At 35.6% G+C, this 24,993-nt stretch overlaps 1 protein-coding gene and 1 pseudogene across 1 annotated transcript in view; one reads left to right on the top strand and one right to left on the bottom strand.

Moving 5' to 3' along the window:
• Positions 1-2,418: 2,418 nt before the first annotated feature.
• On the top strand, positions 2,419-4,575 carry LOC120634079 (annotated as a pseudogene).
• A 10,686-nt stretch (positions 4,576-15,261) lies between these two features.
• Positions 15,262-24,993, bottom strand: part of LOC120634147 (equilibrative nucleoside transporter 1) — a 53,350-nt gene continuing 43,618 nt past the window's right edge. Inside the window, exons 6-10 of the mRNA XM_039904562.1 lie at positions 23,203-23,435; positions 19,735-19,933; positions 17,895-18,010; positions 16,875-17,077; positions 15,262-15,458 (exon numbers count right to left, since the gene is read on the bottom strand). Coding sequence (XP_039760496.1) covers positions 15,323-15,458; positions 16,875-17,077; positions 17,895-18,010; positions 19,735-19,933; positions 23,203-23,435 — 887 coding nt within the window. The 3' untranslated portion in view covers positions 15,262-15,322. The remainder of the gene's footprint in view (positions 15,459-16,874; positions 17,078-17,894; positions 18,011-19,734; positions 19,934-23,202; positions 23,436-24,993) is intronic.

Genomic DNA, 24,993 nt, shown 5'->3' with positions numbered 1-24,993 from the left:
TTGGGGTTATTGGCTTAATAAAACTGCCATACAAATTTGCCCGCTACCATCTTACACTGCATCATCACTTAACACCAGGTGAGATTGTAGTCAAGGAAGGGGGTAGTGGAACAAAAAAATATTAGATGTTGTTCTCAAAATATCCCTCTACAAAACCTGACAGTGACAGTGACAGTTCAAAACTTGATATAGGCTATATAGCTCGATGTATGGATTCATAAAGGTAGATCAGATCTGAAAGTAACAAATTTCTTTCTCGGTGAAGGAAATGAGGAATTCATTCCTTCTTTATGCTATGTCTTTCTTCTGAACCAATACCTTTCTTATTCTGAAAGTAGTACCCTTGTAGGCCGGATCAATAAACACATCACTGTTTTTTATTTTAATCGATACTCTTAGACACTTCCTCATCCCTAGACTAATCTATTGTGCACTATCTTGGACTGCGTCACCTGTACTTTAGAATACGCCAAACATTTTTTGCATGACCAGTGGCGTGCACAAAAGCACTGCCTAACCAACATATTTATATAAGAGTTTTTTTTTTCTATTTTATGCCAACTTCCTGCTATATGTCTACCTACCCTAGTCTCAAATTCTGCACACGCCACTAGTCGTTCTTAAAAATAATACACATTGAAATTTTATTTATTTAAAATAATATACCTAATTGTAAGGCTTTGACCGATTACATTGTTCGTTTCGTATTTACGTAAACTTTCAGTATTTTTATTTGATCATGTATTAATTACTTGCTTTTTAAAAGTTCATCATAAAAACCACTGTAAAATACCAACAAATTGGAACGGATTATCTTCTTCGTATCTACGTAATAAAGTAAAATTTGGATAAAAAATAATAACGTGTTGCACTTAAAATTATTGCTTATAAAATACGCCTAATTCAAGAATAAGCACAAATATAACAATTTGAGTTAAGTTGCATGATCGATTTTTACTAATCCTGTCAAACTTAATTTTTTTATCGATTAGCTATAATGTTTGTAATTCCGTTGCACAAATCCTGAAAACAACTAAAGTCTATTGTTTCTTATAGTGTTAACACTCTTTTCGTTACTTTTTAGTGTTAAGTTTATTTAAAATTAATAAAATAATAAAAACATATATTTAAAAAAAATACTTTACACTAAAAAGTAATGAAAAGATTTTTTACACTTAAGAACAAGTAAGATAAAATTGAGTGTAAATTGAAGACTCTAAAATTAATGCAATCCTTGTAAACGAGGACAATTTTTTTTAGAAGAGAATTACAAATACTTTGGATTTGATAAAATTATATTAAATCAAAAGCAATGGATAGCACTGCTTTTAGATAAATTATTCTGTTAAGTTTAATTTGAGATTTGTGTACGACTAAAGTAGTACCTTAAGTTTACATTTTAAACTGCCACTGACTTACAAACATTACCATTTTTAAGGATAAAGTAAGAATAAGTATTTGCAAAAGACTGGGCGCATATTTACATATATAAGACTCAGGCCTTTAAGCCAAAACTACCCAACAGTGGATAGTCACATAAGCCCCAAACTCTTAACTTATGTGTGCACTCAGCCGAAGGTTTATACATACAGAGAAGACCTTAAAATGTAAATAAGTATAATATGATATCATAGATACTTACGTATACATATTAAATGTTATTTAAATTATCTTACTCTTACTATTTACATATAATAATGTTTCTAATTTGATCTAAATCTAGGGATATAAATTTAAATTTAAAAAAAAGGTAGATGCCTACTCTACGGTGGACCTTTAAAAAATAAAAAAATGATTGAACTACGCGCCGCGCCAGTAGATTCTGAACAGTTATTGGTCGTTAATACCTATGTAGGTATTCATTAAGTTGTTAAAAAGTTAAGGTTGTAACAACCAAAGGCTACAATTCATTCCCAAATATACCGTTGGATGGCGTTAGTAGTCCATAATTGATTTTAAGATCACGCTATCGACTGTACAACTCCAAATGCATAAGACGTGGAGACTGTGAGAACCAATTGGCTACTTATAGTTCCTAAATATATCGCTGGATGGCGTTAGCAGTTGTTGATAGATTTTAAGATCGCGCTATCGACTGTACAACTCCAAATGTATAAGACCTTGTCTAACATTTAGTTTGTCATCGGATCACAGAATCAGATATTGCATTGACGGCGCTTCGGCTCTCAGCTGAACACCCTCGATCCTATCTGATAAGTACGGTTCTGTTAGTGCACATTGTGCCACGCGCGATTGCCTAACTACACCGCTCTCTCTGTACTTCTCTCTCTCTCTTGTCACGTGTACTCTCACTGTAACCAATAAAGTTATCTTCGTGAGACCACCGCTGTTTTCCTAGGTCTGAAACCCCGCAAGCCCTACTACAAGTGGCGCCCAACGGCAAAAATCTGCAACTCTGGACAACAAACGAAGACCTCAAGGCTCTCCGCCGCAGCCGAAATTTGTTGTCACACGGGCGTGTCGGAGTTCAACTGTACGTACGACCAAAACTTTAAAGAAGATGCCTTTATCGGAAGAACAATTTAAAACTCTACTGGAAGCAGTGGGCGGAGGTACCAAGAAAGGGTCTTTCGCAGCGTGCACTACCTTCTACGAAGGGGAAAGAGAGAGCAATGCTGTGGAGGCTTTCCTAGCTGCTGTTTCAGTCTACAAAGAAGTTGAAAGGATATCTGATGAAGATGCAATAACTGGTCTCCCTCTTGTCTTGAAGAAGGACGCAGCAACTTGGTGGCAAGGAGTCAAGGAAGGCATCACACAGTGGAGCGATTTCAAAAAGAGGCTCCGCCATGCTTTTGCTCCAAAGAAGCCGGCTTATATTATTTACCAAGAGCTCATTGGGGTAAAACAAGAGCATAATGAGCATACAGAGAAATTTATTGCTCAAAAACGTATGTTGTTAGCCAAAGTTACCAAAACCGGAACACACAGAAGAACAACAGCTAGACATGATATTCGGACAACTTAAACTGTCCATTAAGGAGAAGGTGCCTAGAACATCAATTAAGACATTTGATGAATTATTGGACAAAGCTCGGGCAGTAGAAGAGGTTAGTAAGGATAGAGAATTCGTAAGAGCAGACAGAGATACGAACCTTAAGGAGAAGAAAGGTTTCATCAAAAGGGAACGGTGCAACTTTTGTAAGTTGATGGGCCACAAAACTGAAGAATGTCGCAAGAAATTAAAAGCAGAACAAAATTTACTCTCATCTAATTCATCGGCACATACACCAAAAAAGCCTATTGCAACCACGTCTTCTCAAGTCCCTTCACCTACAGCACCGAAATTTTCTTGTTACGGTTGCGGCACACCAGGCGTGGTACGCAGCAATTGCGAAACCTGCACGAAGCCGAAGCCAAAGGTACCGGACGAAGAGATTGGTTTTAATTCAGTCAACGTTCAAACAGACTCGCGATCTCGCCCTGTTATTTACATCGAGATCGAAGGCATTACAGGCACAGCATATATAGACACCTGTGCAAAGAGCAGTGTAGCATCATTTGAACTGTACTGTCGCTTAAAAAATAAAGGTTACCACTTTGAAAAAGCTAATGTATGGATAACACTGGCAGACGGCCATAGAAGAAAGCAAGACGTACTAACAGTCAAGGCTCTGGTAACTTTAGATGGAAGGACAATTCCTACAACGTTCATTGTGTTGCCTAATTCCAGAGAGAACAAGACACTACTTGGGGTTGGGTTTATACAAGACGCCAGAATGCTATTAAATATGGCTCAATTTACGTACCAGTTTCTGGACGACCCATATATTGAGCATGAGTTATACAAGGAAGATTTCGCTGTCTTTAATCGCAGTATTCTAATGGATAACTTACACTCACCTGTTGTCGATAGCGAGCGAGCTTACTGTCCGCTAAGTAATATATCTGAAAGAAATTCAGATCTTACTTACCAAATAACGGAATCAGCAGCTACACCAACGGATAGTTCAATCCCTTACCGATTGCGACGTCTGGACTCGCCCGAAAAGAAAATAAAGACTTTTGATGGGTACTCACCACGATTTGCAGACGCAATGATGCGCGATGCCCAGATAAATGTGCATCGCATGTACGGCGAACTAGAACTGTCACCAGAATCAGCATCCTTGTTTCCAAACTCTTATACTAACATAGACATTGCTATGTTAGAAGTAGACTTCACAAATACAGTACTAGAAAATAGCCAAAAAGAAGCACTGAAACAATTGCTAGACACCTATGAAGATATTTTCACTTCGAATGGTCAGCCCACAACGATAGTCGAACACTGCATCGAAACCATAAATAATACACCGATTTCAGTACCACCATATCGTCTTTCACCGCCTCGTAAAGAAATCCTACGAAAGAAAATTAGCGAAATGTTAAATGATGGTATTATCGAACCATGTGCGTCACCCTGGGCAGCACCGGTTATCATGATACCAAAACCAAATAAAGAAGTACGACTTTGTTTGGATTATCGACGCTTAAACGCAGTAACCATACCAGATAATTACCCAATGCCTCGCATGGATGATCTGCTGCATGAAGCCAAACCAACACCATTCATGACGACGCTTGATTTGAAAGCGGGTTTTTGGCAAATTAAAGTTCGAAATGAAGATCAGAATAAAACAGCATTTGTAACGCCGTTCGGAATTTTCAAATTCAAGAGAATGCCATTTGGCTTAAGAAATGCGCCAGCAACCTTTCAAAGGTTAATCGATGGCTTTAGAGCGGTTTTGCAAGACGTAAAAATGCTAGCGTACCTAGATGATATAATAATAATGTCGCCAACATTCGAATCACATTTGGGTGATTTAACCAAGGTGTTTGACCAGTTACGAAAATATAACTTGACAGTAAACATCATAAAATGTCGTTTCTGCTGCCCAACTGTGAAATATTTGGGTCATTTAATTACCAAAGAAGGTCTCACCATGGATCCATCAAAAACATCAGCAATAGTTAACATGCCAATTCCCAGTAATTTAAAGCACTTAACTTCCTTTTTACAAACCTGTTCATGGTACAGAAGATTTATAGCGGGTTTTGCCAAAATAGCAGAGCCACTAACACGTCTTACAAAGAAAAATGCCCAGTGGGTATGGGGAATTGAGCAACAGGTGGCATATGATAAATTAAAAAAGCTTCTAACCTCAGCGCCTATACTTCGTCAGGCAGATGAAACAAAACCTTACCTTATAAAGACCGACGCAAGCAGCTACGCTATTGGCGCAGTCTTACTGCAGGGGGAGGGCGAAGATGAGCGGCCAGTGGAATATGCCAGTAGGCTGCTATCCCCTGCAGAAAGGAATTATAATACCACAGAAAGAGAAGCCCTAGCTGTAGTCTGGGCGGTATCAAAATTTCGAGGATATATCGAAAGCCTTCCAGTAACAGTAGTCACTGACCACCAAGCTTTGAGATGGTTAATGAATTTAAAATCACCAACAGGACGGCTGGCTCGGTGGGCATTACAATTACAATCTTACAACCTAACCATAAAATACAGCCCAGGAAAAACAAACGTTGTTGCAGATACACTTTCTCGCCCATCGTGTACAAAAGAAAACGAAAAAGATTGTGGAATATGCGTAGTAACGATAGATATGCCAAAGAAAGACCCAGCGAAAATAAGAGAAGAACAAATAAAGGATGAAAATATACAAAGAATAATAAAGTCCTTAGAAGATGAAGTAAATTTCGAGAATGCCAGGTACTGGAGTGAAAAGGGATACATAATGAACAATGGATTACTATATCGCAACAGTCCATCTGTAGATACAGAAGATGCACAACTGGTTGTTCCTCAACATGAATGGATGAATGTTGTTTCAATATATCACGATGATCCACTGGCAGGTCATGGTGGCAGTGAGAAGACATATAATAGAATATCAAAGAGGTACTTCTGGTCTGGCATGAGAAAATACATTGAAGGGTATGTTAAAAACTGTGTCCCATGCCAACGCTACAAACCAGCAAATTGGAAACCAGCTGGTCTCTTACAAACTACAACGATGAATCAGAGATTCGAAGTCCTAGCGTTTGACTTATTTGGCCCATTACCGCCGTCAAAGAAAAATAATACATGGATATTGGTTGTAGAAGATATAGCATCACGTTGGGTGGGACTATTTGCATTAGAAGCAGCAACGGCGGAAAATTGCGCTGCGACTCTAATCAACGAGATATTTTTAAGGTTTGGGGTTCCTAGAAGAATTTTGAGTGACAACGGTGCTCAATTTGTCAGCGCAGTTATGCAGCAAGTAGCATACTGTTTCAAAATTAAGCAATCATTCACGGCACTCTACCATCCTCAAGCGAATCCAGTTGAAAGGAAAAATCGAGATTTAAAAACACAGCTAGCGATACTTGTTGAAGGCGATCAACAGAACTGGTGTGAACAATTACCGAGCATTCGTTTTGCATTAAATACAGCCATATGTACTTCGACAAACTGTTCTCCAGCATATTTAACTTTTGGTAGAGAATTAAGAACCCCTCATGATAATTTAGAAGACTTCAGACAAATATTAATAACTGAGAATTTCATACCAGAAATAACGCCAAAAATTAAACTACTGGCTCAAACTATGACAAAAGCGAAGGAAGTTCAAGAAATGAAAGAAGAAACCAGGAAACTCTATGCAGATAGAGCTAGAAGAATGGCTCCCGAATATAAGGTTGGTGATTTAGTGCTAGTTAATACTCACCCAATCAGCAACGCAGCGAAAGGGTTCTCAGCAAAGTTTGCACCACGAAGAGACGGCCCATATGTTATATTAGGTCAACATGGCCCCAGTTCGTACCAACTAGCTACGAAAGAGGAACCAGATAAAAAAATTGGAATACACCACTCTTCAGCTCTCAAGTTATTTCATAAACCTGAAAATTCTATAGAATTACCACAACCAGTACAACCGATACGAAGAAGAGGACGACCTCGAAAGGAACAGACACAAATATTGAGAGCTCCTAGAGGACGAGGCAAACCAGAATAATCAGCTTAATACTGTCCTATTCGCCGGGACGTCTTCGAGGACAGAGGGGGAGGTTGTAACAACCAAAGGCTACAATTCATTCCCAAATATACCGTTGGATGGCGTTAGTAGTCCATAATTGATTTTAAGATCACGCTATCGACTGTACAACTCCAAATGCATAAGACGTGGAGACTGTGAGAACCAATTGGCTACTTATAGTTCCTAAATATATCGCTGGATGGCGTTAGCAGTTGTTGATAGATTTTAAGATCGCGCTATCGACTGTACAACTCCAAATGTATAAGACCTTGTCTAACATTTAGTTTGTCATCGGATCACAGAATCAGATATTGCATTGACGGCGCTTCGGCTCTCAGCTGAACACCCTCGATCCTATCTGATAAGTACGGTTCTGTTAGTGCACATTGTGCCACGCGCGATTGCCTAACTACACCGCTCTCTCTGTACTTCTCTCTCTCTCTTGTCACGTGTACTCTCACTGTAACCAATAAAGTTATCTTCGTGAGACCACCGCTGTTTTCCTAAGTCTGAAACCCCGCAAGCCCTACTACAAGGTTATATTTTTTTCTTAAGGTAACTTTAATATGAAAACTGAAATATAAATGCGTTATTTGTTAGTAATATTTAGAATGATTTATATAAATTGATTATTTGGTATTTTTTTAATAGGTGGTGTCCTAAAAGGCTTGATTCTATATTATAAAAAAAAAACCAAAACGTGTTTGTATTGGTCGCAGAAATCGCCTCCCTGCACAAAGCCTCTTACCTTATGTTCCGCATCTGCATCAAAAGTCAACGTTGCACTTATAATACTTCCAATATTTACTTCCAGAACGGTGACACTTAATTTTTTTGCTATTCAAAATAAGGTTACTAATCAGGTATTTCGGAGTATATCAGTCTATAAGGTCCGTTCCTCTGTTGGGAAAGACCTCTACCCTCTATTAAAGGAGAGAGCATTGAATATTTCGGAGTAAATATAAACTAATAAATATTTATTAAAGGTCCACCAGTAGCAAATTAATAGATAATATTTTGTACTCGAAGGTGTGAAATTGATTAAGAATTATATGTATATCGATTGAAACGAAAAACGCTATTCAAGTAACTCTCATTGTAAAGACAAAGACAAATTGAACGTTATGCGACGTGCCAGCGACGCTTTGCGCTAAACTAACAATATCGCCTGTGTAAAATGGAACGTTTCTTAAATAAAAATCCGAAGCTAATATGCGACTGTAAAACTTATTCGATCGCGAGGATAGTTATTTACGAATTGTATGGAATGAAAAAAGCGCCACCTAGTGCCAATAATGGAACAGTATTTCATTGTAATTCTTTGCTAAGGTATAATCGAAACATAATCTTAACCACAATAGTGACGTTCAATTCGCTGTCCAAGTTTGATGAGGTGTCAAAATTTAGGTCCCAAAATGTATTTATTTGTGTAGTACCAAAAATATAAAATTAACATAAAAAGGACAGGAAGTGCACGAGAACATCTTTTTCTCTAAAAAGATTTCTTCCAGAAGCCCTCGAATACGAGAAAAATTGAAGATTAGAGCTGAGTAGGTACTTACTCTAATAACTGATACGAATAGAATACACCTATACAATACATAGAAGGGCACAGATATAGTATAAAAACCAAATGTAAAATAAAATATATATATAATAAACACTACTATACTATATAGAGAAGCCAGAATGTCCTGCTTCAGCCTTCGCTTGAACAGATTCGTCGATGGGTTATCGAAAAGACTATTATGTGCAAGAGAATTCCAAATCTGCTCAATTGCTTAATTAAGCGCCGTAAATACTAAACTACGTTTAACTACGATTTGCGGCGCTTGCGTTTGAGATTCTGGGCCCATGGTCTTGGGAAACGAAAAATTTTATTATATATTTATTGATGTCAAAATAGTGGTATTTTAATAATAAATAATAAAAATTTGCAGTTAGCAAATGACTTATTAAATGCAGATAAGATTTTTATACCATCTCTGAATTGCCACTGTGGCAATTACTGCAACAATCCTCTACCGTTGGCAATTGGCATATTTCCCGCTTCTATAATGAGACGTAACAGTAACGATTACTTTGATCACGTTAACGATAAATTTTTTAATAGCGTTTTTCGTTTAAATAGATTTATTAGGGCGTAAAAGGGTGTAAAGGAACATGGTATCTACAGTGGAAAGGTTAAAGCTATTACTTCACAGCCTTCGACTCTACTAGGAGTGCATAATATAATTCAGTGGCATTATAGCATTAATTTTATCAATACATAATACAATTTGCTATTTTATTTCTAGGTATTTTCGTTTAAACAAGGTGTCGACCGTCAACAAATGCGCAGCCATTTCTATGCCACACTTTTAAACTTAACAAATCTGACAGGTTTGAAAGTTCTGTCTATAACACAATTGTTTTATATGAAAAAGGAAAGCATTATTTTTAAACCTGTCAATTTAGTTTTAAAAAAAATATTTTTCTAGGTAAAACTGGACTGGCACCATTGTGAAAATATCCAGATTAAACTGGTGCCAATTCTGTTGTACACTAAACTAAATTGACAATCTAAAAATAGTTAGCGTCTTCCACAGGAAAAAAAATAAAAAAGGAACAGCAGTAGTTATAGTAGTGTAGTTTAGGTTAGAGATTTGTGTGCAACTGAATTGTACAGTGTTGCCATGTACAAGATTGTTACGCTTATCGACCGCCTGAACATTATCATAAATGGCGATAAACAAATATTAGGGCGAGCCTGCACGGCGAAATAATTCCGCGCGAAAATTAAACTGCGTCTTTCGCTTTTCGCTTTACAGTGCGACCATGCCACATCATAGCAAATAATAAAATCAGTCCACAAAAGATGTGGTTATATACCCTTGTCTCCCAGTACTCATAGGATTTTCGAGACACAATAATGTCCCGGCATAGTGGAACTACTGAAACTTAGTTTGAAATCTTCAAGAACAAGTGGTCCAGAATGTGCGATTCTATAACGATCCTACGATTGCGGATGTACTAATCCCACACTTAGAGCTTATCCAGATGAAGCGATTGAGGCATCGAGTCGTGATTGTGGGATACTAGAAGTTCACATATTCCGTCGACATTCAGACGCGCGAATTGCCGGTTAAGCGAGGGCGTGAGTTCGTCAGAATCTCGCGCTAGCCAGTATCGCGCGAGTCGAGAGAGAAGAGGTGCCATTGAACGTATTCTTCCTTTAAGTCGCGCGTAACGTGTTAAAACACGTCATCTGGAAATGCTCTGGGTATTTGTGAAATGTTGTGACGTGCACAAAATGAAACGTGGAGTGATTATTAAGTGCAGCGCACAGCTCAAAAATCTACAATCAGGTGCCGCAGGAGCTAGGTACTAACCTTTTTCAACTTTCGTGATGCGTAGATAAATATGTAAAGTAATTCCTCATTGTTATACGGTTAAATATCGCGCGAACAATATTTAGCACAAAACTTTTTTATAATACATACAAGATAAGTTTATTTACAACTCGCAATAAGCAAATAGCTCATGAATACTTCAATTAGTATTTTATTATCAATTTATAAATGCACATAGGCTAAGGCTTGAGCTACTTAAAGATCGGTTTAAATATTTACTGTCGCTCAAGCTACTAAGCGAGACTAACTCTGTCGCAAACGCGACACTATACACGATTTTGATTGTGAAACGTAACCGAAATCTTATTTTAAAGAAGAGAATTCCCCACACGTCGTAACTATAATTTTTCAGTGTATTTGTTTTTTTTTTAATGCGCAAACCTGTTAGTAGCTCAAGCGGTAGTAGGATCTTTAATGTAGATAAAGTAGAAAAATTACAGAATATTTTTATTATTTTAGTGATATCTTCTAGAATGTTAAACGGTATCTATTTGTAACCGAACTGTTTCATTCGGAAAATGCAACCATTTCCATGAGTTTCGGCATCGCCGAATTTTTGTAAGCTCGATGCAGCAGCGACTGAACGCTACATTCCGGACTCGTTCGCACTCCGAGCAATTGAGTGAATCTTAAGAGGCGGACCAGATGTTTAGGAAATTAGAATCGCCGGTCAAAAGCTATATTTACACCATGGAGAAACGCAACAAGTCCCCAAACGCATTGCATGATCTAAGGAATTGCAAAACGCGTAAATTCAATTGAAACGTACAACGAAAACGAAACGCGTACTTTCATTAAACTCGTCAAAGACAAACAACACATCGTATGCTTAGGCCCTAAGAGCATCATGTCTTTTTTTATGAGAAATAATTAAGTAAAAAAGTTTTTACAAGACAATAATTATTAGACTGTTCTTATGTATCGTAAGTCGGTGTCTACCACTTGGAAGCTACAACTCAAAACAGTCCGTTTCTGCCTCTTGTTAACTACTAGAATCCTTTTCCGCCTACTTTTAGCCAAAATAGCTTTTTGAAATCCCATGGGCTGCCTGCAGTTGAAATTTGAGTGATTTACTCACCAGGATAAGAAGAAAACTGAGATAAAATTAAATATACCTATAAATATAAAAAATAAAACACAAAAATAATCAAAAAAAAAATTTACTATGTAATAAATAAAAACTTAAAACAGAAACTAGTGATGAGGAAAAAAACAAAAAACATTCGTCATTCGTTTACATTCATTAAGTATTAATTAATTAATACCTGAGATTATAATAATATTTTGGTCTCTATATTGAATACAGCAATAAAAAAAGTACATTCATATAGTCATGCACTAATTTTTAAATGTATTTCATTCTCAAGATAACTCTGTCCGCTTTTTACTCCATACTATGATAAATATAAATGATAATAAACTTAATAAATCATGCGAACTGATTTATCTTATTTTGTTCTCCAACCCTAAAAATATTAGTCATTAATAAGCAACAAATTTCATCAAAACCAGAACAAATTTTAAAGCAATCCGCAAATGGTTGTTTGATCAGCATTCAGCTTTTAATTAGTATCAATTTGAATTAAGATAGATTACGAAATAAAAATAAATAGAATAGGTGTGTTTTACCATCATATTTATAACATCGATTATTTTTGTTTATATGTACATATTATATACTATCATTTCAAAAGCATATAAATCTATCTTAATGAAATTAAGATAGATTTTTGATTTGAGACATTTGATTATTCAAATATTTTTATTCATTCTGTAAAATTGTATTATTAAAATTGTGTAGTACCACCAGTTTTAAACCAAATGTTAAATGTAAAGCCTGTCATAAAAAATATTATAATTCTACTTTAATTTGTGCGTTTTTGTGTTTTAATTCAAACCGATGGATGTCCACCACTGGACATAAGGTTGCTTGAAACCCTTGTAGGGTTTCCAACACTTAGTCATCTTATCCAAGTTGCGTCCCCCAACTTGCTTGATTTACTGTAACCCTAGTATTTAAACCTCATGCCTCACGAAAGTATTTGTTAAGCATAGTAAAGTATGATTTTTAACATTTGTGTCTTTCATGCTCTAAAATCTTAAGACACACCACTGGCCTGGACAATATGTTCCGCCAGTAGTATGTTTTCATGTATGCCATTATGAATGTACTTTTAGAATATAGATTCAATATATTAAGATGAAAACCTCATAGTTAAAAAGCTTATAATTATTATTTAATAAGTAGTGTTAGTCAATCAGTCTATAAGGAAATTAAAATCAAGGGTTATGGATATTTTTCGGCTAGACGTGACGTGATACTTCAGCTTTGAATTATTTTTAATAAGTCGAAAAAAATTAAGGATCACTCAATATTTTCATAAGTTACATTCTTAGTAACTCAACAAGGTTGATATCGTAAGTAAATACCTTCGTTTACATCCTTAATATTATAAAACTATTATTACAACTTAAGATACAGCCAGCTGTAGTTCTTTTTGATATATTAAAATTATTCAATGAATTACAAAATCTATCATTCACTTCAGTAATCTATTTATAGCCTTTTATTTCTTACATAAAGTAGCACTTTGGATTAATATTTTTATTATATAAAATCTAAATTTATGTAAGGTTGGATTTTATATAAGCTGCAAATCACTTTTGGTAATAAATTTATATTCGACAACTGGGTCACTTCGTCAGTGTTACGTGAAAAGAGAAGATCTACGAGACCAAAAGTCCAATTTTGAATGACTGGAAAATGGTTGCAATTTCTTGGACTACACACAAAAAAAATTTTTACACACATTTGGATTTTTTTTTTTAATTTCACTCCGCAATGCCATCAAAACTTAAGAAATTGAAACAGTAGTACGCCACGAAAAGTTGAAAAAGATTGTGCCTATTATACAGCTTTAATCTGTATATTAGGGAACAATCTGACCTGAAGTTCGGCACTGGCCCTTAGGTGCAATCTTAACATATTAACTAATTTTCTTAGTACTTTCTCACACGTTTGTCAGTAGAAAAAGTTAATCTAATACAAGGATATACTGACTGGTCTTTGAAGTTTTATGGAGTTCTGCCTCATATATAAAGCATGCTTATTGCATAAGTATTTTAGCATGGAAACTGTTTACATGCTAAAATCAACTATGGCGCAAAATAAACTTCGTGGCGCTTTAACAAAACCCTAGAAAGCTGCTTTAACGTTTGTAGTACACACATAATACATATATAATCAGCTATAATAATATCTTCAGCTATAATTCTTAACAATTTGTACTTAATACAATATAAACCTTCTCATATCTCAAAACTTTAACAATATATATTTTACTTTTTTCACATTAATATAAACTCAAATTACATCAAAATCCAACTAAGTCTCAAATCCATGCTCAGTATATATTATTTATATAATATAATAGATTAATCTATCCATTATTTATAAATTTCCAGCCATGACTGCCCAAATCTGGTAAACATCTTAATTTTTCCAATAAAGGCTCTATAAGTATGTATATTAAAGTGGATACTTATTATTTCTATGGCAGTTTTTCAGCAAAATCTGTAACTGCAACCATAATACTTGCTTCTACATAATACATAGTACTTTAAGTTTGGGAAATCTCTTACAATTTATTATTATACATTAAGGCAAGTAGATCAAAGAGAAAACTAAAGACACATTATTAGTATATGTATGAGGCATTGATTGAATGAGGTTTTCTTTTATACCAGAATATTACACAGTTTAAATAGGACTATGCATTATTCCAGCTTAAGTGACTTTCTGTACGAGTATAAGCGTGTAGAGGTTCTACACGCTTATACACTTTCGTGGGGGTGAAACACACATGAAGGGTTGAAATTCTGTGTATATATACCTTAATAATTTGCTAAGCAAAAATATTTAAACTATGGTAGTTATCAACATTATCAATACCATTAGGTCTATACTATTTTTTATATAAAATTCGTGAGTAGATAAATTTATATGAAAAGTATATTCTTGCAGGTACAGATTTTTTAGTTATGTAAAAAATGTCAACTACATTTTCGTAACTAGCAGTAACAGACTAAACTATTGGCCAATTAAATGTTTATCGTTTTTAGAGCCCATTAACATGCTCTAAGGAGGAGACACACATATCCATCAAACACATGAGCATTTTATGAAAAGTATGTCTCTACCTTAAATATTGTCTGTAAAACCTTTTATAAACAATGCACTGTGCGTACCTCCATATTGTTTAGTTAGAGAGACATATGCAACACTCTTTTGATGGACAAATATGGAGCTTTACATGTCTAAGGCAGCGTTGCTCTATTCTAGTCCAATATCTGTTTCAGTATATTTAATATACATTCGTCCAACGCTTTACATCATGCAATAAATAACACATGGTTATACATTAATTATAAACTTATCAATAAGATATAAAAATCCTTCTGTATAAATACATTATTTATTGCAGCAATGGATGTACATTGTTAATATAGTCTTTTGACCACTATTTTTTATCTGTTATATATTATTCATCATCACTAAGGTAAAGCGCAATACTCTTTTTGAAATGTACTTACAAAACACAGCAGACGGTAAGTAAACATCTATCAACATGTATTGTATCTACATTTCAAAATGACTAAACTTCGTCTGTAGCATAGATCGGTGATGACATTTACACTTGTCAACGTCATAAATGCACTTCAATTTCACTTTCTTATCCAGGAACTCTTCTTACAGTCAGCGAGTAGTCGATACTTATGCTTATAAGGCGGTCAAAACACTTCATGCCACTTTAGAAAAGACACTGAATTATTTCACTTTATTCACTTCCCAATACGCACAAGGACATCCCAGAACGTCCCAGCGTACGATATCATACGCTATATATTGGTCCACGCGTTGAGTGAGACTAGTGCTGGGCAAAACTTGGAGAAAGTAATACCGGCGACTATGCCAGTGACGAGTGTTGCGCCTCCTATCATACCAGCTGTCATCGCATTCTCCGGTGCTACGGTGCTGAAATAATAATAAGTTTGGTTAGTCTCACGTTAAAAAATGTCGGTGTTCGGTGTTTTATGAGCTGTCTCCAAAGGACAGCTCAAAAGAAATTTTTAAAAAGTCGCTCAGAGTTTTTTGAAATTTCAAAAATCATCAAAAATCGATTTTTTTATTTATTTCTTGTTACGGTATATTTTTAGAGACCAAAAAAAAACAAGTTCCTGAAAGTTTCAATTAAAAATTCCAATTTTAAACGGTGGCTCAGAATTTTTTTTAAATTTGAAACTGTGTTACTACCAATCACTCACGGTTTATCCTGTTTCAGGATGTTGAAATTAACTTATAACTCTGGCCTCTCCCTAACTGACGGTCCATATTGTGTGCTTCAGCACCATCATTCTGGCCATAGCTGTATTATTTTTTTTAACAGTTCCAAATTCTATATTGGAATAGTCATATGATCATTATCGACTCACTACCGGCCCACTACGGGGCACCGGTGGCGTGCATAGAGGATATACACAGGGTATGCAGATGATGATAAAGAAAATTTAGAATAGAATACTTAAGGGTAGGCTTTTTATAACTCTAACAATGCCTATCCTTAAGTTTTTATTAACTCTAATTGGAAAGTTTCTTCATTTTATATCATCTGCATACCCTATGCATACCCTCTATGCACGCCACTGCTGAGGGCACGGGTCTCCTCTAACTATGAGAAGGGGTTAAGGGTAATCCAAAACGCCGGCCCAGTGGGGATTGGTGGACTCCACACACCTTTGAGAATATTATGGACAACTCTCAGGCATGCAGGTTTGCTCGCGATATTTTCCTTCACCGTTGAATCAAGTGATATTTTAATTGCATAAAACGCACATAACTGAGAATAGTTGAGGTGTGTGCTGGGATTCGACTCTGCCCCCCGAGAGTGAAGTCGAAGTCTTATATACTGGGCTATCACCACTTGGGTAGACATATAGTACTATTTAATTTTTCGTACAAATAATCAGAAACTATGAGTTTAAATAAGATGAAATCAATTCAAACACACAAGTGTATTTAAAAAATATCGCATCAACTGTTCTTGTCTAATAAATTCAAAAGAAATAAATAAATATACTACGACAATACACACATCGCCACCTAGCCACAAAGTAAGCGTAGCTTGTGTTATGAGTACTAAGATGACAGATGAATATTTTTATAAACATATAATTTCAGATAAACACCAAGACACTGAAAAACATTCATGTTCACACATTCATCAGACACTTTTTCCAGTTGTGGGAAACGAACCCACAGCCTTGGACTCAGAAAGCAGGGTCGTTGCGCACTGAGCCAATCGGCTGTCAAATAAGAAAGTCGATATTGATTTGTTGGATTTTCATACATAAACGAAACAAGGTTTTAATAGGCTATTGAAAATTAACTTACCCGCTAACATACATCATGCCCAAGGAGCTACCGTGGCCAGAGCTCCAGCCCATTATAACAGCCAATACCCAATACGTCCAATCATTGTTCACCAATATTGGCATTGTACGCGTTACGTTCAATGGATGGTAGTTGCATAGCAGGAATAATGGTATAAACACAATCCGCAGTGTTGTGAATATGAATAACCATTTCTGAGTGGGCTGTAACAGAAACAAACCATACACAATTTTTGAGTTGTATCTACCATTTTATTGGTGTAACCACTAGTGGTTAGCATTTTTCGATTTCCAAACAACTTTCTTGGTTTTTTTTTATGTGGTAATAATTGAAGGACGCACCTAAAGGTAAAGGTAAGTGGAAAACCGTCGCTTATAAACAGAGCAAAGCATTGAGTTCACTCTTAATATAAATATGTAGCAGAACTTAGGTGCACACAAATTTACGGAAGAAACTTGCGTGTTTTAGTAGAGCATTAATATACCCACTGTTAATTATAGTGGTGAGCACCACATAAGTGATACCACTGCGTTGGGAAGTGGGAAGTAGTCCTAGGCAGTTTACAGCATTGATCAGCAAGATGGTAGCGGGCTAATCTGTAATGGTTGTCATTCAGCACGACATCGCACCGGAACGCTAAATCGCTTAGCGGCACGTCTTTGTCGTTAGGGTGGTATAAAGTTATAGTTACGGTTTACAAAGACAAACCAGATCAGAGAAAATTCAAAAATTATAAATTCCCAAATTGCTCTTGCCGGGAATCGAACCCGAGAACTCCTGCTTAAATTCACAGCGCTCACCGTTGCGCCAGGGAGGTCGTCAAAAAGCATTTTTTAATATCAACTAAAACATTTCAAAATCAAATAAACAATTGCAATACGCCTCAGATGCTAAGCAATTTAATTGAATTATTTTATTAATTAAACTGTTTAACATCTAAGGCGCTCCAGGATACCCTAATTGATCCCCACCTAATTCCAGAAGCTGGGTGACAAGGATAAGATATAATTGTATACTCACAAACTGCCAGAAACTAGCAGTGATGTTGCCGATCATGGCTGTTAGGTTGAACGTTAGAAAACATGTCAGACGGACAAAGTTAGTGCCAAGGAAGTTTTCCTGTATTGGTTGGATGTCTGAAAAAGAAAACAAAGTTGTAGAAATAGCTATTTCACATTCGCAGGTTCATGAATAGATCAACTTTAGTATCTTCATCACAAGAGTTAATAACTATTTTCTTTATTTATTTATTTATTTATTTAAGAGCACTAACAACATGCATATTACACATTTTTTAAACATAGGACACACACGAACACATGGACTGATATGCACGTCAATGACAAGTGCACATAGCATTGACAAAGCGTCATATAAACTTAATTTGCAAAAAAAAAAAAATTTAACACAAAATTTAACTCACCGATAAATGTTCGGTGAGTTTTTTTCTAAAAGCTGTGGGTGAGTCATGGAAGATATCGATGCTAGGTATCTTTTTAGATAAATCGTTGTATTTCGCACAAATACGTATAATAGGCGCTTGTTTTCCGAGATGGGATTTAGTAAATGGTATATGAAAAAAATTTGTGGATTTGCAACTTCTGGTGTACCGGCGCAAGATAAAATATTAAAAAAATATATATATATTTATAAATATATATTTATATTATTATTATTATTCAAACTTAATAATGCCAACATTATAAATTTAATATTTTACTATCGAGGAGAAAATCTTATAAATTCGTGTAAAGTATTCAGTTAGTAATATGGTTAAGAATGTGCGTTTTTAATTTATGAAATTTAAAACATCACTTGCTTTAACGATTAAGGAAAACATCGTGAGGAAACCTGCATGCCTTCGAGTTCAACAGAACGTTCTCAAAGGTGTGTGTAGTCTACCAATTAACTTGGCCAGCGTGGACTTTGGCCTAAACCCTCCTCTTTCTGAGAGGAGACCTGTGCCCTGTAAAGCAATGGGTTGATGAATGAATGAATGAATGAATATACTTTGATTGTAACACATAAAAATACAGGAAAATTGAAAAAAAATAAGTTTACATAATGCATACAATTAAGCGGTCTTATCGCTACACAGATATCTCTAAGATGTAACGAAAACTGTGCCATACTAGCTGTGCCGGCGAACTTCGTACCGCGGATCATTTTTGTTTTTTATGAATGTTATATTTTAATAATTATTATCCTATTCCGGTCTAAGAGGAATCCAAAAAATCAAATATCATAAAAATTGGTCCAGCCGTTCTTGAGTTATAAATGCTATAACTAACACAACTGTAATTTATATTATATAGATTTTATATTCGTAGATCATTAAGATAACATATCTTTTCTTGGCAAGCCTCAATCCAAACATTACATGGTATGATAGCCAATAATGTCAAAGACTCAGCATGGTCAGATTGTAACGTACCTATTTAGGTTATCTCACAAATACAAAATATTACAAAATAGTCAACTATATAAAAGTAACAAATGGTGACAACCTCAGACAAGGGCGGGAGAGGAGTAAAACAGAAAACACGAAATTCCTGGCCCTTTAATCTGTATGTGAAATTCCAATGACATGGTTGTCATTAGACCGTCCGGAAATAAATGTAGCAGAACTTAGGTGCACACAAATTTACGGAAGAAACTTGCATGTGTTTTAGTAGAGCATTGATGTACCCACTTTTGATTATAGTGGTAAGCACCACATAAGTGATACCACTGCGTTGGGAAGTGGGAAGTAGGCCTAGGCATAGTTGACAGCATTGATAATCCATACAGTGTAATAGTTAAATTGATCTGCGTCTTAGACTAAGTAAAGATATGGAGTATATTTGTCTCTTTCCCTCACCTGAATGCACCGCAGGAAAGACAGCAAGAGTGACAAAGAAGACAATAAAAATGTTGTACAGCTGTATGAAGGATTGCCTCACTATGAGCCCGTATGGTGTCTTTTGTTGTACTGGATTTGCGTTCTGATTGGTCGCGGCCAAGGCGGGGTTGACACGTAGCGTACGCTCTTGTAGTGTTTCATGATATCGATAGAATCTCTGAAAATAAGTATAAACATATATTAGTATGTTTATGTAAAATTATACACTAATGTTGGGATAGAATCTTTGGAAATATAAAATTTGTATATAATGTATTTTTAAGAAAAAAAAACAGTATTCCAAAAGTGAAATCTGCATAGGTATAGCATCACATCTGTGAAAGGTACAGAAAACATTTCTATGGGATAGTTATAAAAAAAAAAAAAAAAAATGCCTATTTTATAGGCACTTATTGAAAGGCAAGTCTGTCTGTTTGTAGTGACTACCACCGATTTGGAATTCAGATTTTACAGACAAAAGGCCGGCAAGAAACTCAGAAGTAGCTCTTTTCTAACTTCCATATTTAACAATTTAAAAATATTTTGGTTTTTTTATCTTGTGAGATACGAAATCGAAGTGGCCTGCTTTCAAGCAATCTTAACATTAAGAAACTCATTAATTGTACAGTATATCAGATGTTGCCAGCGACTTCGTCCGCGTTTTTTCTTCGTTTTTATAAGTCCCATAGACATTATATTGGTGATATTCTTTGGCCGTGTTCAGCATGCAAATGACACGCCAGTAAAATGTTATTTTTTTAATTTCTCGTATAAGTTAAACCATTTTTGGTCGATTGTTGCTGTGGGCAGTGACTCTGCTTTCAGAGTTCAAGGCCGTAGGTTCGATTCCCACAACAGGAAAATGTTTGTGTGATGAACATGAATGTTTTTCAGTGTTTGGGTGTTTATATGTATACAATACGTATTTATGTATATTATTCATAAAATTTTTCATCAGTTATCTTAGTACTCATAACACAAGCTACGCTTACTTTGGGGACTAGATGGCGATGTGTGTATTGTCGTAGTACATTTATTTATTACTTTGTCCATCTCTAAGATGCAAGCTACATGTGTGCCAAATTTCATCAAGATCGTAGATAACAACAAAAAGTCCCTTTCGCATTTATAATATTAGTACGGATATACCCTGGTGTATGTCGCAAAACTCAGGTGCACACAGATTTATTGAGTGAAACCTGCATGTGTTTTTAGCAAAGCGTTAATGTACCCACTTTTGTATTGTGGTACCACAACTTGTTCGTGATAACACTGCGTTGGGAAGTGGGAAAGGTTTATTACCATTGTCATTAAAAACATCACTTTGCTTGTACCTATTAATTGGGATTGACCTGGACACACCAACCAAATATAAAGCAGCTTGATGGCTCTAAACTCTGTAATTTTTTTACTCAAAAACGGCAGGTGGCCATATTCTACTAAACTCAAATGTCGTTAATGGTATCTCAGTCACAATAATCGCCTTTTTGTTAAATGAATGATATTTGTTAGTAAATCAGGGTTACACGCAGTGGCGTGCATCTCATAGATGCAAATAAGCAGTGCATACCCTGACCTCAGGGCCTCTCAGACCATAAGGACGACTTAAAATTTAAAGATTGAAAAGAAATTAAACAATTTATAGAAAACTATAAAAGCGCCATCTAGTTAAAACCGGCCGGACTTCTATGTAAATCAATGGACAAGTCCCGTGTCATGGTTTAGAACTAAAATAGACAAACTGCATAATATTTCGACTATATTTTAATTTTGAGTTGTAAACAGTATCCCTAAATAAAAAGTAACGCTTTAAAAATAATTTAAATCTCATAAAATTAGCTGGGGTTTTCACGATTAAGTATCCATTGCCGGGCAAATCGTTTATTCGTCGCTCGAATTAATGCGCCGCGCCGCCGCGGTCTCCATAGAAGCACGGCGATTGAATGCATCTGTCGTTACTTGTGTGCACCAGCACACATGGAAGTTCTGGTGTGTAGTGATATAATCGCGTGCGTGCTTACACAATATTTGGCTCTTTCTATGTGTGCGAGTTTTCCAGGTTTCCAGTATAGGGGTTTCGCTTGTGTGCAAATCTTAAAAGCACTGCTTACGGAAATTTGAAATCCAAATGTATGCTTTGTTTTTTTATAAGCACAAGTAATTTGCTTTGTTTGTTATTGTTTTAAACGGCAATAATTCTTTTTTGTAGTTAAAAAATTTGTTCAAAAAGTATATTAAAATAACCAAATTAAAAGTTGCCGAATTATGTTAAATAAATTATTAACGTATACCAGGTGCCATTGGTAACTGATGAAGTAATATTCTTCAAAATATTACTTCATCAGTTACCAATAATATACAACTTTTAATAGCATTTGTGTACTAAGAAAATATTACGGACATATTTTGACTATGATATTCTCATTATCGCTGGCGATCGCTCAGCGCCATTATTGTTTACCTTTTACCTTCTGTCATAACAACTTATATTCACCGAATTAGAATTAATTACTGTTTTTTTCGTTTGCTGTACGGTTGTTTGTAAATAGTTACAATTATTATTGTTAACATTAACCTTTGTGACAGTGTACTGTTTGTAAATGATTGTGAGGAATATTCTTAGTGTAAGAAAGTTCTTATATTCGGCGTGTGATCTGATGGTTCAGTGTGCTTGGAAAATGTAGGTAAGTTTAGAGCTAATTCTTAACTAACGTTTAATTGAGATTATTCGTAAAGGAAGGAATGCACCTACAAGGAGCGGCACGTAAAAAGAGCTCTGACTGACTTACAAAAACAGGCGAATAGCAGTGATCAATGTTTTGTTTCATTATTTATTTATAATAATACCTATGTTTGTTTATTGTTTACACTAAAAACATTATTTAATGTAATTGCCGCAATGGCAGACAATTTAAAAAACTCGCTAGTCGGTCGTCTCAGAGCTTACTATACCTACTGGAAATAGGAGATGATGAGAAGATCTACATGGGTATCACAAACAATGTTAGGTTAGGTACCTACTCACAAATAAAATTATACAGTAACATCAAAATAGCATGTTCAGTACCTATTTTTTTTATGCATACCCTGACCGAAAACCCTATGCACGCCACTGGTTACACGTTTCATAGATACTTGCATTCAGCTTTTGTATAATCTATAAGATGTCAATAAAATATTGAATTTCTCCAGCCTTTCTAAAGCAAATTTTATAAATATACTAGCTGCAATCACACATTAGATGGAGTCCGCTTATTTGGCACTAGAATAGGTATCTCCATCGCCCGCTGAGTGAATGTTAATGTTAGTGAGTCCCATAGTTAGCGACCATGTCTCAGTTTCGTAAGTCATCACTGGCAACACGCACTGTTCGAAGCTATATAAATATATATATATGTATTTAATAAATTTAATATTACACAACACGAAAAATTAAAAATAACTCACGTTCAGTGGCAATGCGAAGTAAGTATCGAAACATATGAGCAGCACTAACATTCCAGCTATGAAGTAGTATATCGCGGAGGTCCTGTAGCTGCTGGTGAACACGTCCGAGGCCCAACTGATAAACACCACCAGTGTGCCGCAAATGTTTGAGCCAAGCACCACCGCGCCGGTGTACTGGGGAGGCAGACGGGCGGCCAAACCGTAAACGGAGTTTTGGAAAATTGCATTGAAACCTGTAATAAAAAAAAATTGTATGGATGGATGTTTGTTTTTTACTCTTTTACGCAAAAACAACTGAATTATGGAACGGAGATAGATTATACCATGGATTAACACATAGGCTGCTTTTTATCCCGGGAAAAACTACGGTTCCCGCAGGATTCATGAAAAACCAAAATACCGCATACGAAGCCGTGTACACAGCTGGTACCATATAAATTTGTAACCAAATTTATAAAGGGGTACTGGCCCAACTGATAACTCGTAAACAGAAAACCAATTGTCTTTACATAGAGGTATGCAAGAAACACGTCATAAAAAGTGACGCCCGTCTGTAAGTTGACGGCCGATTGGCTTAGTTTGCAGCCACCCTGTCTTCTGAGCCCAAGGCCGTGGGTTCGATTCCCACTACTGGAAAAGGTTTGTGTGATGAGCATGAATGTTTCCCAGTGTCTGGGTGTTTATATGTATACTCTAAGTATTTATGTATATAATTCATAAAAATATTCATCAGGCATCTTAGTACCCATAACACAAGCTACGCTTACTTTGGGGCTAGATGGTGATGTGTGTATTGTGGTAGTATATTTTTTTTATTTTATTACACTGGCGACCACGTCTTTCGGAAAGCTGCTTGGAAGCAGAAAAATCTCCACTACGCCTGTTACCGCGCGGAAAAAAAAACCATAAATTTCGGGACCGAACATAGGATACGTGTAAAGGTTCCACACTCGATGTTTTAACTGCCGTTTTGGTTTGGAGCGGCCTTTACATTGTTATAATATGTCGACTCTGATCTATCAGTGGTGGGCAATAAAATAATACATTTTTCGTAATTAAATGCAAATGTATGAGTTTGATAAGAGAAAATGTAAAAAATTACAAGATACTTTACATACAACATTTTATTTGGCACAGATTAAAAATGTTGCAGAAAATATTTATTTCTTGCTTTTTTGTCAAAACAATTTTTCATTTATAAAAATATTTAGGTTTTTTTCTTTCTTTAAAGGTTAAATTTGGCCGTCCAAAGTCATTCACCCGTTCAGTTACGTTTGGTTTCACTCTTAATATAAATATGTAGCAGAACTTAGGTGCACACAAATTTACGGAAGAAACTTGCGTGTGTTTTAGTAGAGCGTTGATGTACCGACTGTTGATTATAGTGGTGAGCACCACATAAGTGATACCACTGCGTTGGGAAGTGGGATAGATGTAATCGAAATCGCTATTTTTAGTAAATTCTCGCGATAGCATCGACGATTGACGAAAATGGCGATAAAGAAATTGCCGTTTGTAATTCAAGTTGAACTCTTTTTTGAGAGGCGTTAGGACGTAAAGTCAAACTTAATAAAGCCAACATTATAAATTTAATATTTTACTATCGAGGAGAAAATCTCATAAATTCGTGTAAAGTATTCAGTTAGTAATATGGTTAAGAATGTGCGTTTTTAATTTATGAAATTTAAAACATCACTTGCTTTAACGATTAAGGAAAACATCGTGAGGAAACCTGCATGCCTTCGAGTTCAACAGAACGTTCTCAAAGGTGTGTGTAGTCTACCAATTAAC

Source organism: Pararge aegeria, chromosome 23, assembly GCF_905163445.1.
Source record: "Pararge aegeria chromosome 23, ilParAegt1.1, whole genome shotgun sequence".
Lineage (NCBI taxonomy): Eukaryota > Metazoa > Arthropoda > Insecta > Lepidoptera > Nymphalidae > Pararge > Pararge aegeria.
The sequence above is the reverse complement of the archived record's forward strand: the minus strand, read 5'-3'. Positions and strand labels throughout refer to the sequence as shown.